Genomic DNA, 18,014 nt, shown 5'->3' with positions numbered 1-18,014 from the left:
GTGGTAAGAATATGGGATTAGTGTAGGATTAGTATAAATGGGTGGTTGATGGTGGGCACAGACTCAGTGGGCCTGTTTCAGTGCTGTATCTCTAAACTACATACAATGATTTTTGACCAAAACAAAGCAAATTCATTTTAAATACAGTGTGAACGATATAAAGGTGAAAATGCTACTCCCCCAACAAATAAAAACAAATTTAATATAGTTTGTACCAGATTAGTTTGAGCAATACTGCCTCAGGCCCAGGGCAGGCCTTCAGGGTTGTTGCTTAGTGATGGACCGGTGCATTTCGGGAAGCCAAGATGGCGACGCCTATGCATAGACTGATCGCTCGCAGACAAGCGTGAGTATTTAGCACACATAGCTGGGCTGGGGGGTTTTTTGTACCGTGACGACTAGTTTTCTTCGATAGAACCGACTCCTATTGGAGTGGTAGGTTGGAGACAGACAGCGCCTGGACTTGTGTTGCCGGGGGGGGTGAGGACAAAGCAGGTTCCATCTTCAGACCAGGCCTCAGTGATGCGCCAGCCACAAACACCAGATGTTTCGTCTTTGAAATGGAGAGTGTCTAAATCCCACTTGTTTGTACAGACAGCGAGGAAAGACGCCGTACTTCACTTTGGGGAGGACTGTCGATCGTGAAGAAAATTTCAGGGGCGAAATGTATCCTCCCAAAGCGTTAAGACTCATTACCAACTGCGTCAATAAACTGTATTTTAAACCTCAATAAGTGTCACTCCGAATGAGAGTTGGTAAATCTTTCTGCGCCTGTTTTTTAAAGCTGGTTACACCTCGTTTGTATTTTAACTTTTATCTCGAAAGTAAGCCTTGCAAAACTTGCAGGTAGAAACAAACTGGGACTGCTGAGATGGGCTGCATTTGTTGGGGGAAAGGGTTCTTGTACATTCCAATGCAAAAAAAACTTAACAGTATTTTTCTTCATTGTTGTTACAAGTCTTGTTGATGGGAAAATGCTTTTCACAACACTGTGGTCCCACTGTTCAAGTTTCCAGTACTATTGTGTAACAATGGTTAGTTGTAAAAACAAATTAACTCAGTAATTGGTTATTGTAAGTAATTGCTTTAGACATTTTGTAAAGATCACAACATAATTACAGATGAGGAAGACCATCTGAGTTCATCCATCCAGAATTGCCCTTCCTACTTGCCATTGAAGTATGCAATTTCTTCTTAAATGATTCAAGGTTTTTGCCTCCACGGTGTTATCTGGTTGTCGATTCTATGTCTTCATAAAATGATAGAATGGTTATATCACAGAAGGAGGCAATTTCTGTGCTGCCTCTTTGTATGAAAAAAATTTCTCATCAGTGTTAAATTTACCTTCTAATTTGACTTGTGTTCCCTGGTCATACACTTTTAATGTAACTTGAAGTAATATGATTTACCTTTTCCATACCCTTAACTATCTTGTATACTTCAAGATTATCTTTCATGTGCTTCCTCTCCAGGATAAAAAGCCCAAGTTTCTCCAGACATTCCTCATAGCTCAGACCTATTACCCTGGGATCACCCTCGTTGCTCTTTTCAGGACATAGTATGCAAGATGCAGTCTGACCAGAGTAGTGTATAGTTTAATCTCCACTGTCTATAATTAACCTAATGTTTTATCTGTGCAGTTCAGCATTCAGTTGGCATTTTTTGCTGTTCTACATTTGTTGGACATGTTGAGTGTTGTCTGTTAAGATTCTGACATCTCTTTCAATCTTATCCTTGGCTTTTTCAAGGCTGTTCAGGCCATTCTTTAAAATTGACTGCATTAAATTTCATCAGCCATTTTCCTGCCCATATTTTGTCCAATGTATTTTGTAAATTCTGAGCTGCTGCATTTGATTCCATTGCCTCTAATAGTTGGATATCAGTAAATTTGACTAATTTGGATTAATTTTATAACTCTAAGTTATTGATGTAAATTAGAAACAATAGTGGTCTCAACTGTGCCCTGGGAGGGGATTCCACTCACTACTTTCACCTGCACTGACACATCTAGTCATTTGGTAGTCCAGAACTTGAGTATTGCTGAAAATATAGACATATTGTTGAAGCTTTTTGTCTTGCACTCATCAGGACAATCCACAAGAATAACCAATGTAAGGGAAATCAACAACTTTATACTGTATGAGAAGAGAGTGCTGATTGGTTGGCAAGTGAATTCTGGTAGGCGCGTTGCTGTGGAGAATGCACCAGTTTACACTGACTGACAGTTAACTGCCAAGCTTTGTTTGAAATTGAAAACAGGCAGCTTGACTCTGGTCACGGCATTGCCCTGAGGAATGAACCAGCGAATGGCTCAGTTATTTTGTTTAGCTGAAACAGCCGCACTGTTTATTTTATTTTTATTTAGAGATACAGCACTGAAACAGGCCCTTCGGCCCACCGAGTCTGTGCTGACCATCAACCACCCATTTATACTAATCCTACATTCCTACCACATCCCCACCTATCCCTATATTCCCCTACCACCTACCTATACTAGGGGCAATTTATAATGGCCAATTTACCTATCAACCTGCAAATCTTTGGCTGTGGGAGGAAACCCACGCAAACACAGGGAGAACTTGCAAAGTCCACACAGGCAGTACCCAGAATTTAACTCGGGTCGCTGGAGCTATGAGGCCGCGTGCTAACCACTGCGCCACTGTGCTGTTTGTACATATTCTTTCTGTCTGCAAAAAACAGGGCCCTGTGTATTAATATATGTAGCTTCCGGTATGTGCAAATGCGCCACACGACGAGCCCTGCTGACAATCTTAAATTGGTTGTCAGTGTAATTCCCTGTTCAGATCATCTCATCAATTCCCAGCATTTAGCCTGGATCTCACAGCTTACAGATTGATTTTGATTGGAACTTTGTGAAATGCCTTTTGGAAACTCATTATAGGATTTCCACAGTCCACTTGGAGTTGTCAATTCCTCAGAGAAACTGAGGAGGTTGGTCAGACAGGATTTAGTAGATTTTCTTTTTACAAATGATCCCTAAGTTTACTCCTGACATTTGATTCCATTATTTTAGAGTATGACAATAGCTTGCATCTATATAGTGTCTTCCTAAGATGCTTCTTATCCATGAGGAAAATTTAGATGACAAGCCAAAGCAGGAGATAATTTGGAAGAGATGTTATTCTTACAAACATATAGTTAAAAATTGGAATCTAGGGAAAGCAGTCCCACAGAGTTGAACAACAAAAAAAATTGGAGGAGAATGCTACGGTTGACTGTAGAGAGGATAAGGGAAGGTGAATAATACATCACTGTCTCAGTTGATCGTGACTTTGCGTACAGCTGTTTCGCTGGTATAGAAGCTGTAGAAACCTGATCGGAAAGATTCAAGGCGTGTATCGGGGAGACGACAACACATTCGAAAACTTTAGAGAAGGAAGGGAGGTTTGAGATGGGACTGTCATTTGTAGATACAGATGGGACAAATGTGATTTAATGGGAATGGGGTCAAGAAAGCAAGAGATGGGTATCGTGTATGAGCTGAATAAGCTTTACACGATGTTTGATTCATGATTGGTGCTATTAAAAGTGGATAAGCTCACTGAACCCTAAAGTTATATGAAAGCATATTTGTGCTAATAAACTGCCTTTGCTAATAGACTACAGAAATCATGCTGTGGTATGCAGTTTTTTTTACAAGACGAAATCTTTTTACCCCTCCCCCAAAAAACTATGCAGACTATTAATCCCTTTGAAAGTAACAAATACAGGTGGGTGGCCTCTAACTATAAAATAGTTAACTTCTCTGACCGTCACACCATATGTTTCCATCAAGTAAATTGGAAGCAGTGAATTATATGGGTCAGTATCATGCAGAGCAACTATAGAATGTATTTAATAGCAATGAGGAGAAAAGGATTTGTTTTGTGGGTATCTTTTAAAGTAATAATTACTATGTGAGAGGACATTGGGAAAATTATTGTTCCACATCAGGCTGTCCTTCAACTTCCTCTACTTTTAATATAATGTATTTTGTATGTTGCTTTTATTAGGTGGCTGCAAAATTTTCTTGTTAAAGCAAACTTTGGTTTACTTCAAGAAATATATGTATTTCTAACATTTGTGGGTTTTTTTATTTGTAATGGCAAGGCTACACGGGTATTGCGTGGATTCATTTTCATGGAGCAATGTATGACAAACGTGTCACAGCATTGCAGGTGCTTTATCGAAACATAGAAAATAGGAGCAGGAGTAGGCCATTCGGCCCTTCGAACCTGCTCCGCCATTCATTATGATCATGGCTGATCATCCAACTCAGTAACCTTTTCCCGCTTTCGCCCCATACCCTTTGATCTCTTTAGAACCAAGAGCTATATCTAACTCCTTGAAAACATGCACTGTTTTAGCCTCAACTGCTTTCTGTGGTAGCGAATTCCACAGGCTCACCACTCTCTAGGTGAAGAAATTTCTCCTCATCTCAGTCCCTCATCTCTGTTGCCTTTGCAGCTGTGAACAGAGCGTTGGCATCAAGTATCTTTGTTGCTTCTACTAAGTATCTGCAGGCAAACAAATATAATCACAAGCTAAACACTTCAAAAAATGTTTCAATGTGAGCTTTGTTTTTCCAGCTGAAATTGTTATCTATCTCTAAAAGGAGATGGGACTATATTTCACTATGACTTTGAAATTTTTTAATTTCTAAAGGTGAGACTGGGTGCTTTAAATTTCAGTGAAGTGTAAATTGTTCAGTTAGAGCAAAATGTGTAAAAATATTTCCTGATAAAGTCCATTAATTTAAATCAGTTAAACATTATGTTTGGTGTGTCACTGCTAAAATGAATGTAACTGTGATAATTGAGACATTCTGCATTTTGGTTTCGTGTTTTAGGGAAGCTAATAAACAGCATGTTCGATGTCAGAAATGTTTAGAATATGGCCACTGGACCTATGAGTGCACTGGAAAACGGAAGTATCTACATAGACCCTCAAGAACAGTGCAATTAAAGAAGACTTTGAAAGAAAAACAAAATAAACTAGCATTGCCACCAAGGTATGTGTGTTTTCCTATTAAAACCTGCTTCCACAATAACTCAGTGGATGGATGTACTGCATTGTGTGGGATACTGAGGCATGTAGACCAGAAAAATCCGAGTTTGATCCTAAGTCTGTGCTGAGTGAATTGACTGCCAAAGCAATAGTAGGGAAACTACAATTGAATTCCGTATCCCCAGGCTAGGGAGGGGGAAAAGTCAACTAAGATTTGCATTTGTAATCTTTATCCAGTTAGCTTTGTTGGGAGCTGAATGTGCAGACATTGTGTGAAACCAGCATGAGGCTCGGCTATGAGGTTCATTGTAGGCTCTCCTATAAAACATCCATTAGAGTTACAGGTTGACAAACAGCCATGCTACAGTAAGAGTTATTACTTTTTCAGGAGGCGGTGGGACAAAGAAAAAGCTATTGACTTTGCATGAAGTGCCTACAACCCCAAGAATTCTTAATACAGCTCTGCTTTAAACATTGTGGTCTCTCAATAAAAGACCATTTTAAGTTTGTTTTTATGAGTGGTCAAGTAGATTGCATCTTAAGTGGTTTTTAAAATGTATTTTGGGGTAAAAATTTTCCAAACATACAAGCTTGTGTAGTGATCAAATGTCTCAAATTTGGGTGGTTAAAATATCAAATTTGCTTTACAGCTTGCAGTATATAAGATGTCATAATTTTGTACATCATTAGATAAGATATATAATGTTTAATAATTTCAACAGAAGTGCTAATTATTTTTAAACTTTCAACAGTGGACAAGGAATTACAGAAAACAAGATGAAGAAGAAAAGGTAACCTTCAAGGGATTGTGAGCTTATGACATAATTCTTTCCAGAACCCACAGCACAAAAAGTTTCTGTTAAACTTTCGGGACCAGAGAGTACTTTTCCCAAAATATCCCTGCTCCTCCTCACCCACCCAGGGTAATTCCCAACATTTATACTTTACCATTTCCCTCTGTTCAGTGCCAGTACTGCTGCCAGTTCATTCTTCCTTTTCCTGTACCAAAATATCAGTGTATACTGAAGCATGGGAATAGCTTTGTTTATCCTTTAATAGGATGTAGGCATCGCTGGCAGGCCATCATTTGTTGCCTATCCCTAATTGCCCTTGAACTGAGTGACTTACTAGGCCATTTCAAGGGGCATTTTAACAGTCAACCACATTGCTGTGACCAGGGAAGGACGGTAGATTTCTCTTCTCTAAAGGACATTAGTGAACCAAATGGGTTTTTATGACAGTCGATGAGAGTTTCATGGCACCATTACTGAGACTAACTTTCAATTCCAGATTTTTGTAATTAATTGAATTTAAATTAAGTTGATGTAGTTTACATGGATTTCAGCAAAGCCTTTGACAAGGTCCCACATGGGAGATTTATTAAGAAAGCAAATGCACATGGGATACAGGGTAACTTGAAAAGGTGGATTCAAAATTGGCTTAGCTGTAGGAGACAGAGAGTGACGACAGACGGCTGTTTTAGTGACTGGAAGCCAGTGTCCAGTGGCGTACCACAGGGATCTGTGCTGGGTCCCCTATTGTTTGTCATTTATGTAAACGACATAGATGACTATGTGGGGGGTAGGATCAGTAAGCTCGCGGATGACACAAAGATTGGCCGAGTGGTTAACAGTGAGGTTGAGTGTCTTGGGTTACAGGAAGATATAGACGGGATGGTCAAATGAGCAGAAAAGTGGCAGATGGAATTTAACCCTGAAAAGTGTGAGGTGATACACTTTGGAAGGAGTAATGTGACATGGAAGTATTCAATGAATGGCCTGACAGTGGGAAGTTCTGAGGAACAAAGGGACCTTGGCATGTTTGTCCATAGATCTCTGAAGGCAGAAGGGCAGGTTAATAGGGTGGTGAAAAAGGCACAAAAACAAGAAATGCTGGAATCACTCAGCAGGTCTGGCAGCATCTGTGGAAAGAGAAGCAGAGTTAACGTGGTGAAAAAGGCATATGGGACACTTGCCTTTATCAATCGAGGCATAGATTACAAAAGCAGGGAGGTCATGTTGGAGTTGTATAGAACTTTGGTAAGACCACAGCTGGAGTACTGTGTGCAATTCTGGTCGCCACATTATAGGAAGGATGTGATTGCACTGGAGGGGGTGCAGAGGCGATTCACCAGGATGTTGCCTGGGATGGAACATTTAAGCTATGAAGAGAGGTTGGATAGGCTTGGGTTGTTTTCACTGGAGCAGAGAAGACTGAGGGGTGACCTGATTGAGGTGTACAAGATTGAGGGGCATGGACAGGGTGGATAGGGAGCAGCTGTTCCCCTTAGTTGAAGGGTCAGTTACTAGGGGACACGAGTTTAAGGTGAGGGGCAGGAGATTTATGGGGGATTTGAGGAAGAACTTTTTTACCCAGAGGGTGGTGACGGTCTGGAATGCACTGCCTGGGAGGGTGGTAGAGGCGGGTTGCCTCACATCCTTTAAAAAGTACCTGGATGAGCACTTGGCACGTCATAACATTCAAGGCTATGGGCGAAGTGCTGGCAAATGGGATTGGGTAGACAGTTCAGGTGTCTTTAATGCATCGGTGCAGACTCGAAGGGCCTCTTCTGCACTGTATTATTCTGTGATTCTGTGAAATTCCACCAGCTGCCATCATAGGATTTGAACCTGTGTTCCCAGGGCATTACACTGGGCCTCTGAATTACTAGTTCAGTGGCATTACCACTACACCACTGCCTCCCCATTCACAGAGGATTTTTTTTATTCTTTCATGGGATGTGACCGTCGTTGGCAAGGCCAGCATATGTTGCCGATCCTTAAATTGCTCACGTGAAGATGTTGGTGAGCTGTCTTCTTGAACCGCTGCAGTCCATGTGCCGTAGGTACACCCACAGTGCTGTTAGGAAGGGAGTTCCAGATTTTAACCCAGCGACTGAAGGAACAGCAAGACAGTTCCAAGTCATTGTGATGTGTGGCTTGGAGGTGTTCCCATGCGTCTGCTGCCCTTATCCTTCTAGGTGGTAGAGGGTTTGGAAAATTCTGTCGCAGGAGGCTTAGTGAATTGCTACAATACATCCAACTTGCTTGAACGGTGTTGAGCCTCTTGAGTGCTGTCCTTATTGTGCCTTGTAGTTGGTGGACAGGCTTTGGAGAGTCAGGAGATGAGTTACCTGCTGCAGAATTCCCAGCCTCAGACCTGCTCTTATAGCCACAGTACTTGTATGGCTGGTCCAGTTAAGTTTCTGGTCAATGGTAACCCCCAGGATGTTGATGGGAGATTCAGTGACGATAATGCCATTGATCATCAAGGGGAGATGGTTAGATTCTCTTTTGTTGGAGATGGTCACTGTCTGGCACTTGTGTGACGCAGATATTACTTATCACTTATCAGCCCAAGCCTAAATGTTTTTCAGGTCTTGCTGCATGCAGACATGGACTGCTTCAATATCTGAGGAATTGCGAATGGTACTGTACACAGTGTAATCATCAGCGAACATCTCCACTTCTGACCTTTTTATGATGGAGGACAGGTCATGGAAGCAGCTGAAGATGGTTGGGCTTAAGACATTACCCTGAGGAACTCCTGCAGCTGAGATGATTGACCTCCAACAACTGTAACCATCTTCCTTTGTGCTAGGTATAACTCCAACTAGTGGAGAGTTTTCCACCGATTCCCATGAACTCCAATTTTATTAGGGCTCCTTGATGCCACACTCCGTCAAATGCTGCCTTGATGTCAAGGGCAGTTGCTCTCGCCTCACCTCTGGAATTTCAGCTCTTTTGCCCATGTTTGGACCAAGGAATGAAGTCTGGAGCCAAGTACTCCTGGTGGATCCAAAACTGAGTGTCAGTGAACTGGTTATTGCTGAGTAAATGCTGCTCGATGGCCCTGTCAGTGACACCTTCCATTACTTTGCTGTTGATTGACTGATGGGACAGTATTTGGCTAGATTGGATTCGTCCTACTTTTTGTGAATAGGACATACCTGGGCATTTTTCCACATTATCAGATTGATGGAAGTGTTGTAGCTGTGCTGGAACAGCTTGGCTAGGGGCGCGGCTAGTTCTGGAGCACAAGTCTTCAGTACTATAGCGGGATGTTGTCAGGGCCCATAGCCTTTGCTGTATCCTATGCCTTCAGTCGTTTCTTGATATCGCATGGATGGATTCGAATTGGCTGAAGACTGACATCTGTGAATCTGGGGTCCTCGGGAGGAGGCCGACATGAATCATCCACTCGGCACTTCTGGCTGAAAATGGTTGCAAATGCTTCAGCCGCGTCTTTTACACTGACGTGCTGGGTTCCCTCATCATTGAGGATGGGGATGTTTGTGGAGCTTTCTACTCGGTTAGTTGTTTAGTTGTTCACCAGCATTCATGACTGGATGTGGCAGGACTGCAGAGCTTTGATCTGATCCATTGGTTGTGGGTTCGCTTTGCCCTGTCTATCGCATGCTGCTTCCACTATTTAGCATGCATGTAGTCCTGTGTTGTAGCTTCACCAGGTTGGCAGCTCATTTTTAAGTATGGCTGGTTCTGCTCCTGCCTTGCTCCCCAGCACTCCTTATTGAACCAGGGTTCATCCCGTGACATGATGGTAATAGTTTAGTGGGGAATATGCCGGGCAATGAGGTTACAGATTGTGGTTGAATACAATTCTGCTGTTGCTGATGGCCCACTGCCTCATGGATGCCCAGTTTTACGCTGCTAGATCTGTTCTGAGTCTGTCCTATTTAGCACTGTAGTGGTGTCAAAAACACAATGGAGGCTGTCCTCGGGGTGAAGACTGGACGTTGTCTCCACAAGGACTGTGTGGCAGACAAATGCAGATTGATGAGGACGAGATCAAGTAGATTTTTCCCTCTTGTTTGTTCTCTCACCACCTGCTGCATACCCAGTCTGGCATTTATGTCCTTCAGGACTTGGGCAGTAGTGGTGCTACCAAGCCACTCTTGGTGGTGGGCATTGAAGTCCCCCACCTACAGTACATTCTGTGCCCCTGCTACCCTCAGTGCTGCTTCCAGGTGGTGTTCAACATTGAGCACTGATTCATCAGCTGAGGGAGGGTCATAGGTGGTAATCAGCAGGAGGTTTCCTTGTCCATGTTTGATCTGATGCCATGAGACATCATGGGGTCTGGAGTCAATGTTGAGGACTCTCAGGGCCACTCCCTCCCGGCTGAATACCACTGTGCTGCCACCTCTGGGACAGAACATACCCAGTGCTGGTGATGGAAGAGTCTGGGACTTTGGCTGTAAGGTATGATTTGGTGAGCATGATTTCTTCAGGCTGTTTGACTAGTTCTCCCAATTTTGGTACAAGTTCCCAGATGTTAGCGAGGAGGACTTGGCAGGGTTGACTGGGCATGGTGTGTCTTAGTCATTTTCGATGCCAGGCGGTTTGTCAGGTTTTATTTTTCAACTATTCTGTAGTGGTTTGACACAACTGAGTGGCTAGCTAGGCTATTTCAGAGAGCAGTTAAGAGTCAACCACATTGCTGTGGGTCTGGAGTCACATGTGGGTCAGACTGGGTTAGGATGGCAGATTTCCTTCCCTTAAGGACATTACTGAACCAGATGGGTTTTTACAACAGTGGTTTTATCATCACCATTACTGAGACTAGCTTTTTATTCCAGATTAATTAATTGAATTTAAATTCCACAAGCTGCCATCATGGGATTTGAACGTATCTCTGGAGGATTAGTCCTGGCCTCTGGATTCCTATTCCAGTAACATTACCTCTACACTGCCTTGTATAGGTTGTCTATCCCCTTTCCCCCAATTATGTGCCAAGAGTTTGTAATACCAGGAGTTCCCACTCCTTGCAAACTGATTATTTTTCTTCCTCCACCAATGCCACTTACTACCTTCTGTATCCAGTAATTGAATGCTACTGCAGGAGGAGGAGCCTGGATCTATGTTATGCCCAGAAATGTACCAGTGTGCAGTTAAAGGGAGGAACAATGGTGCCAATGCCAATGTGAAATGAAAAGCGAGGTGGGGGGGGAAAGGAGGGAGAAGTGTCAGCTTGCTAAGTGAGTACAGAACTAGGTTAAATGTCAGGAGGGTTTCCTTTTTCTAGAGGCACAAACTGTCAACTTGTGCAGTGAGTGCAAATTCACTACAAAACATTCAGAAGGGAGCTGGATGAGTTCCAAGTTGAAGTTGAAAGCACTGTACAACAGGTAGGTGAAATGTTAGATGATGCGCCTCACTGTCACTGTGGTCTTCTGGAACTTGTTTTGATCATCTTTGGTGTTCAAAGAGGTAATTCTGTAAATTATTTTTCCCATAATTGGCTTATGCCTTTCTTTTCTGCTTATTTTACTTCTCAGGACATTACATGGCTACTGGTGAGTGTGAGAAGTGGGGATCATAATGCAAAATTGCTGTGTGACTGTGGAACAGACTCAGTGGACAGGGACAGCTTTTTTATTCATTCACAGGATGTGGGCATTGCTGGCAAGGACCTCTGGTCTTTTTCTGTCTGTCAGTTGCATATGTTCATACTAAATGCCATCTGGACTCAGCAAAACTGCGTAATAGCACTACTGGAATTAATCAGAATAGGAGAACAGCATAATGAAACACAATCTTCACATTTTTGAGGGTTATAAATGAAACAGTAGATGAAGAACTGCTCGGAAGATTTATCTCCCACAAAATAATAGAAAGAAACTTTGAATCTGAAATAAAAATAGAAAATGCTGGAAATATAGAGGCCAGATAGCAATGTAATGAGAAAAAATGGGTGATATGTTCTATAGGCACAAAGTAAGTGAATTAACCCTGAGAAAATGTGCCTTTTTATCTTTCAGCTTCCTTTTCATCTTTCAGCTTCCTTTTTTCATTACAAATGCTGACTGATTTGCTGTGTAATTCCAGCATTTTCCAGTTTTACTCACGGGAGGAAAAGTGCCATATTATGCCATATATATATATCTACAATAGACTGCTATGGTTCTTGTCTTGAACACTCAAGTGAAACCTCAAGTAATGTACAGCTAGAACTCTGCTTTTGGAAGCTCAAATAGATAGTAATCATTGGTAGGTATTGCTTGGCACTTGAACTTCAAACCAGTAGTCTTTCAGATGGTGTAGTGGATAAAATGGTAATCAAAACTTGCATTTCTAAAACAAAGTTGTTCCTGCATCAGTGATGCAAATAGTTTGCAAGTGAGCTGTCAAAATATAAACAATTAACTTGCAATATTTATATGGAGCATTTTGCACAATCTCTTAATGTTCCGGAGGGCTTCAAGGCCAATTTGGACATAGCAAGATCCAACAAATGGCAATTAGTTAAATAAACAGATAATCTGTATTTGATGGTATTGAAGGGAGTAAATATTAACATGACATTGAAGAACTCACTGTTCTTCAAAATGTGCCGTAGTGTATGTTAAATTGGCATCGTATTTGAGCAGTCGAGTGACTTAAGAGATGTGATATGCAAGTTTTTCATCTGCGTTGAACTTCATAGTCAACAGATATGCAGCTTTCTGTTGAAGTGGTAGAATTCTCCTATACCTAGCAATGTGTAACTTCGAATCAACAGTGTTATATTTTAAAGTTTACTCTTAACTATGTAAACTCCTGATCTGAACTCAAAAATTGAGACATTTGTAATAGTTAGGACTTTATTTTCTTTTGCAAGCCATGCATAATTCCCCACATCTGTAGTCAGAATCTTAAGTTCTTTTGAATGCTCATGCAATAAGGAAAGGACTTGAAACCACAGTCTATAAAGTGTTTTGCTTAGAAAGTAACATTGGAAAATTTCTCTAGAAACTAATAGCTCAAAAATACTTAACTAAAGCACAGGCGCACATCAAAATAAATGCTGCCTCCAATACATATTCTGTAGTATATCCTGTTAGGGGATATTATGTGACATACAATGCCTGCATTGCTTGTATAATGAGAATAAGGAGTTAACTGTTCTGTATATTCACTTTTTATTTCAAGGCCTCAGAGTGTTAGTAGCAGCAGTAGCAGTACTTCTTCCACTGATTCATCTTCAGACAGTGAAACATCATCCAATTCCTCCACATCAGAGAGCAGCAGCAGTGATGATGAGAGTTCATCAACTGACAGCTCCTCGTCTTCCTCAACATCATCAAGTGAAACTTCTTCCTCTGATTCAGATTCTGACTCTAGTTCCAGTAGCAGTATTAGCAGCTCTGATGAAGAGCCACCAAAAAAGAGGCGGAAATCGTGACACTGCTCCCTTTGAGTTGTCGCAATTTCATATCAATGTTTTTTCCATTCAAAACGGTAGGTGTATTCCTTTTAAGGTAATTAAGGCAAGAAACTAACTTCACATGCTCGGAATCTGTGTTGATAAACTATGGATCAGATGTGCATTATACGCCTAATGTTTGTGACCTTCAGATGTGCTTGTCTGCAAATTTGATCTATGGTCCTTTTCCTTTAAAGTGTATATTTTCCTCTACAGTGGGCACTGCATTTCTATAATCTGAATTCTAGTAAATGAGTGGGACAGTGTGCAGACACCAAAGTAGTCAAGGTACCCAGACTACAAGAAGTAAACCTCTGGGCTACAGAATAGAACTTTACAGCACAGTAATGAGGCCACTTGGCCCATTTTATTTGTGGCAGCTCGGAAAAAGCTATCCACTAAGTCTTTTACCCCTGCCCCCTCAACTTTTTTCTTCCAATAGTTATCTATTTCTTTTTAAATGTAGTTATGGATTGTCCTTCCACCACTGTTTGTTAGCATATTCCATATCTTGGCAAGCCTGTGCACATAAAAAAAAATTCACCTGACCTCTTCTTTTAGTGGTGGACTTAAAATTAAGCTCCCCAGTTACTGACTCGTTAGCCAGTGGAAATAGATTTTCCTTATTCCTCAAATGTTGAACAGAGCTATTGGATTTCCTCTTAACCTTGACCTTGAAATTCCTCCTAACATGGGGCATTCTGTTCACAGGAAGATAAGACAGCAGCAGTGTTTTACCTTTACACTACATGGCTCTTGTTAAGTGCATTCTCAATGCTATTTTTGTATAGTTTCCAAATCTGTGTGTCAATTATTTTTGTCCACTTACAATTCTTGTCTCCTTTTTATGCTTGTTTTGTATGCATCCTTTTGTTTTAAACAGTGAGTACATCAAACTAAAGAGATGAGGCTGTTTAGTCAACGAATTGCCATGATTTTGAACTTGAATCAGAACACCTTTGTTTTTCTGTTTATAAATTAGCCACAGAGGTAACAAAGGCACTGGAAATATTTTTAGTTGCCCTGAGTGAATCAAGCACATGTGACCTGGAAGGGTACAGAGGAGAAAAGTTGAAGATCAGCTACATTCAGAGAAATAGTACCTCATTTGCATTTACAAATAAATTATCAACTGCCTCCAGATATATTGAACATCTCCATTTCCCATAAATTGTTGTCACTTTTTAAATAAAGAACGTTTTGTAAAGCTTAATAATTACACATATGGCCATCACTGAATTTCAATTCCTGTGTATGTGTGCTCCTTTTAAATAGAATATATTGTACCAGCATTTTTTACATATCTCACTGTTGTTCATATTCCCTTAGTCTACAAAGGGAATGTGGATAACAATCAACGAACTATGGACTGAATGATGTATTAAATATTTTTGAGCTGCAGCATTGTTCAGCACTAGTTCATATGAAGATAATATAAAAACATAATTAGCTATAAAGTATGAGTACATTCAAGATTTGAAAACCTGAACATAGTGTTTTAATAAAAGTACAATTAGTTGGCATAATCTGAAGTATGATGGCTCAGAGGTTTATTTTAATTGAACAAGAATGTGGTTTTGTCTTTTTTTTTCTCTCCTTCCCTCTGGCTCATAAGTTTCCCCTCCATGTCCTCATGTGTTCATTCTTATCCCTTTGCATCATGACATACTTTTGCCAAGATGGAAGATGTGTAACCTGTCACACCTCTACCATTGCTGCATGAAACTAACTTGGCTTTATTATTTTACTCATTTCCTATCGATGTATAGTTAGTGGCTCCTTTTAGTAATACTGCTGTGATCAGAAACACTTTTTTTGGTGAATCACTGGTACTAACACACTTCCAACTATTCCATGACTCTGCCAGATTACCTTTTTAATGTAATTATGCAAATATTTTGCCCAGTTTTCAGAAAGTTATTTTGCATTGCTAGGCGTACTTGTTTCATATTATAGAATTGTATTTGAGTGTCTGATTTTCATCACATCACATACACCAAATTTCAGACACGTGTGTGATGTACTGCACCATTGTATATTGGAGAGAATATCTACTTCCAAATGAATTTTCTTTTACTTTTAAATTGTTAAAATAACTCCTTAGACACAATACTAAAATTGTTCTGCTATAAATTGTAAATCAAATGTATGAAATAGCAAATTTCAACATCAGACCTGTGATTCAGTGGCTCTTACTCCATCCCATTATTGGAAACCTAAAAATGTTTCAAAAGTATACTAGACGCTGATTAAAGTGTAATTGCTTAAGATTTATGGAAAGTTGTGTACCTATTTTACAAGACTCTTCTTGAAAGCTTCTCAGATATTGTTCATTCCCACTTTCAGAGCAGCCCAGTCTCTGTTTTGCCTTTTTTCACCTAACTATATGTACCGCTGCATGCTTCAACAAGTAAGGCATGCTGTCACAAGATTTTCTTTTCCTTTGCTATTCAGATATGAGTGCTGCCAGCAGCAGCAAAATTACAAATAGGTATGAAATGTCTGTTATTGATGTGACTTGAACTTGGCCCTCGAATGACAATGAAGCACTTGTGCTTAAAACTGTCAGCTTGTATATATAATTGTGACATGGAAATATATTTTTAATATGCTTTTGATTTATGCATTGAGAGTTTTTTTAAAATCTCTTATAAAGACACTTTCTCTTGCTGGGGCACAGTACCTTGGCTGCAGGCAATTTTCTGGAAACTTGCCAAATTTGGCCCTATTCCCCTGTGTGAGCCTAGACAGTGAGTGTTCATGGGTTTTTAAACTGGGGAATAGTACACAGGAGGCAACACAGCTAAACCTATTTCTATCTTTGAGCAACATTCTACCAGGGATCACTGGATTGTTTTCCATTGTGATGACCCCAGTACTATCTTGGCTGAGGTCATCCAATGTGACACAAGCAAACGATTGAACCTGAGACTGTTCTAATTTACATAGCGTAGTTTCACAAACTGTACTAAAACATCTTAAAATGGTTGATCCTTGCTTTAATTTTTGGTGGTATGGGCCCTTTTTAAAAAAAAAAGTTGTGTATCGTGAGTCCTTGTATTATCTTTCTATGGAGGGACAGCCTTGTAAAGAACTTATTTAAAGCACTGTGCAGTAAAATCTCATGGAACATTGTGTGTCTGTTTTGTATGTTTCACTGTTTAAAGCAGATTTTCATATTTATATAAATCTTTAAAAAGTGTTTCCAGTATTTTAGTATGGTGTGGGTTAAACATTCTAAAAGCCAATTGTTACTTCTATGTGCGTGTAAATTAAAATTTATGCCCTTTTCTGTTTTTAAATAAAAATATTACAAATGAATATTGCTGGCATAATTTCTTAAAACAAAGAATCATAGAAACTACATTTGACCTATGCTGTTTAACTGAAGCTCTAATGCACATAAACCGAAGGGCCTGGTCCGTAATAGTCTTTGTACTAGATGATGCAGAGCTCTTTGTTATGGATAATATATTTGGTATTCAGAGTTGAAACTTCACTGCATTTGTGTACGAGACATTTGTCTTTTCAATCAACCGCACCTTGGGTTAGAATTTAAACTTATAAGTATTCCTTGGCAGATGGAATACAGGGAAAAAACTTGCAATATGATTTATGTTGCATTAACTTGAATATTTTTGAAATGTATACATTTTGTTGCCATTTCTAGTTCAGCCAAAATTTATTCAGTCATTTTAACCAATCAGTTTTATCTTTTTAAAACCTTTTGTGAATATGTTCTGCAAGTGCATTTTAAACTAGTTAAGTGGGGTCAGATAGACCAAAAGGACAGAACATTAATGGTAAATGTTTAAACATTTTTAAAAAGGAATATTTTGAAGGATGGGTGTATATCTTTTTAAACAACTTGTATTTGTAAAGTATCTTTTCACATTGAGAAATGCTTTGGGATTATTTAAATAGGTTAAAGGAATTGGATGCTGAACCATAAGGGAAAGATTAGGAGCAACAGAAAATTTGATCAAAGATGTTTTTAAAGATGGAGAGAGATGATTGAGAGATCCAAAGATTAGGACAAAGGAAGCTGAAGACTTTGCCACCAACAGTTCAATGCAGGCAGAGGGTGGTGAGGGGGATGCACAGAATGCCAGTGTCAAAAGTTCAGGTTATAATATGGTGCTCGAGGAAATTGCGGAGCTAGGGTGGATGCATTTAATGCATTAGGAAATGAAGAGCCTTGGTGGGTCAACGAGGTTGAGGGTGCTGGGCATGTGAGACGGACAATGTTAGCAGAGCTTTGGACAAGTCGAGTTTTTTTGGAGATAATCGCAAAGGGGTAATTGGAACAATGAATTTGGAGATGACTAAAGGCTTGTTTAAGGATTGCAGTAGCATAGGGATGTAGGCAAAAACTGTTGCAGATGTAAGCGGTATTGGTAATGGATAGGAAATGGGATTGAACATGACATCCAAGGTTGTCAAAGAACTCTGCCACTACCAAACGCATCTTCTCCTGTCAGCATTCTGAAGGGATCGTTCCCTCCGCGACACTTTCGTCCACTCTTCCATTACCCCCACCACCTCGTCCCCTTCCCACGGCACCTTCCCCTGCAATTGCAGGAGGTGTAATACCTGTTCATTTACCTCCTCTCTCCTCACTATCCAAGGCCCCAAACACTCCTTTCAGGTGAAGTAATGATTTACTTGTATTTCTTTCAATTTAGTATACTGTATTTGCTGCTCGCAATGTGGTGGTCTCTACATTGGGGAGACCAAACGCAGACTGGGTGAATGCGGAACACCTCAGCTCAGTCCATAAGCATGACCCCGAGCCTCCGGTT

General features: G+C 40.4%; 1 protein-coding gene across 2 annotated transcripts; it reads left to right on the top strand.

Annotated features, from left to right (window-relative positions):
* The first annotated feature begins 296 nt into the window (after positions 1-296).
* On the top strand, positions 297-16,533 carry zcchc10 (zinc finger, CCHC domain containing 10). 2 transcript variants are annotated; one of them, XM_068043854.1, is made up of 5 exons: positions 297-346; positions 4,850-5,011; positions 5,760-5,798; positions 11,306-11,323; positions 12,939-16,533. In XM_068043854.1, the coding sequence occupies exons 1-5, from the start codon at positions 306-308 to the stop codon at positions 13,189-13,191; spliced, it is 513 nt and encodes a 170-aa protein (XP_067899955.1). In that variant the 5' UTR covers positions 297-305; the 3' UTR covers positions 13,192-16,533. The 2 variants fall into 2 exon arrangements, with proteins under 2 accessions (XP_067899955.1, XP_067899956.1); XM_068043855.1 differs by lacking the exon at positions 11,306-11,323.
* Positions 16,534-18,014: the final 1,481 nt, after the last annotated feature.

This window comes from Heterodontus francisci, chromosome 12 (assembly GCF_036365525.1).
Source record: "Heterodontus francisci isolate sHetFra1 chromosome 12, sHetFra1.hap1, whole genome shotgun sequence".
NCBI classification, from domain to species: domain Eukaryota; kingdom Metazoa; phylum Chordata; class Chondrichthyes; order Heterodontiformes; family Heterodontidae; genus Heterodontus; species Heterodontus francisci.
This window is presented reverse-complemented; position numbering and strand designations above follow the sequence as displayed.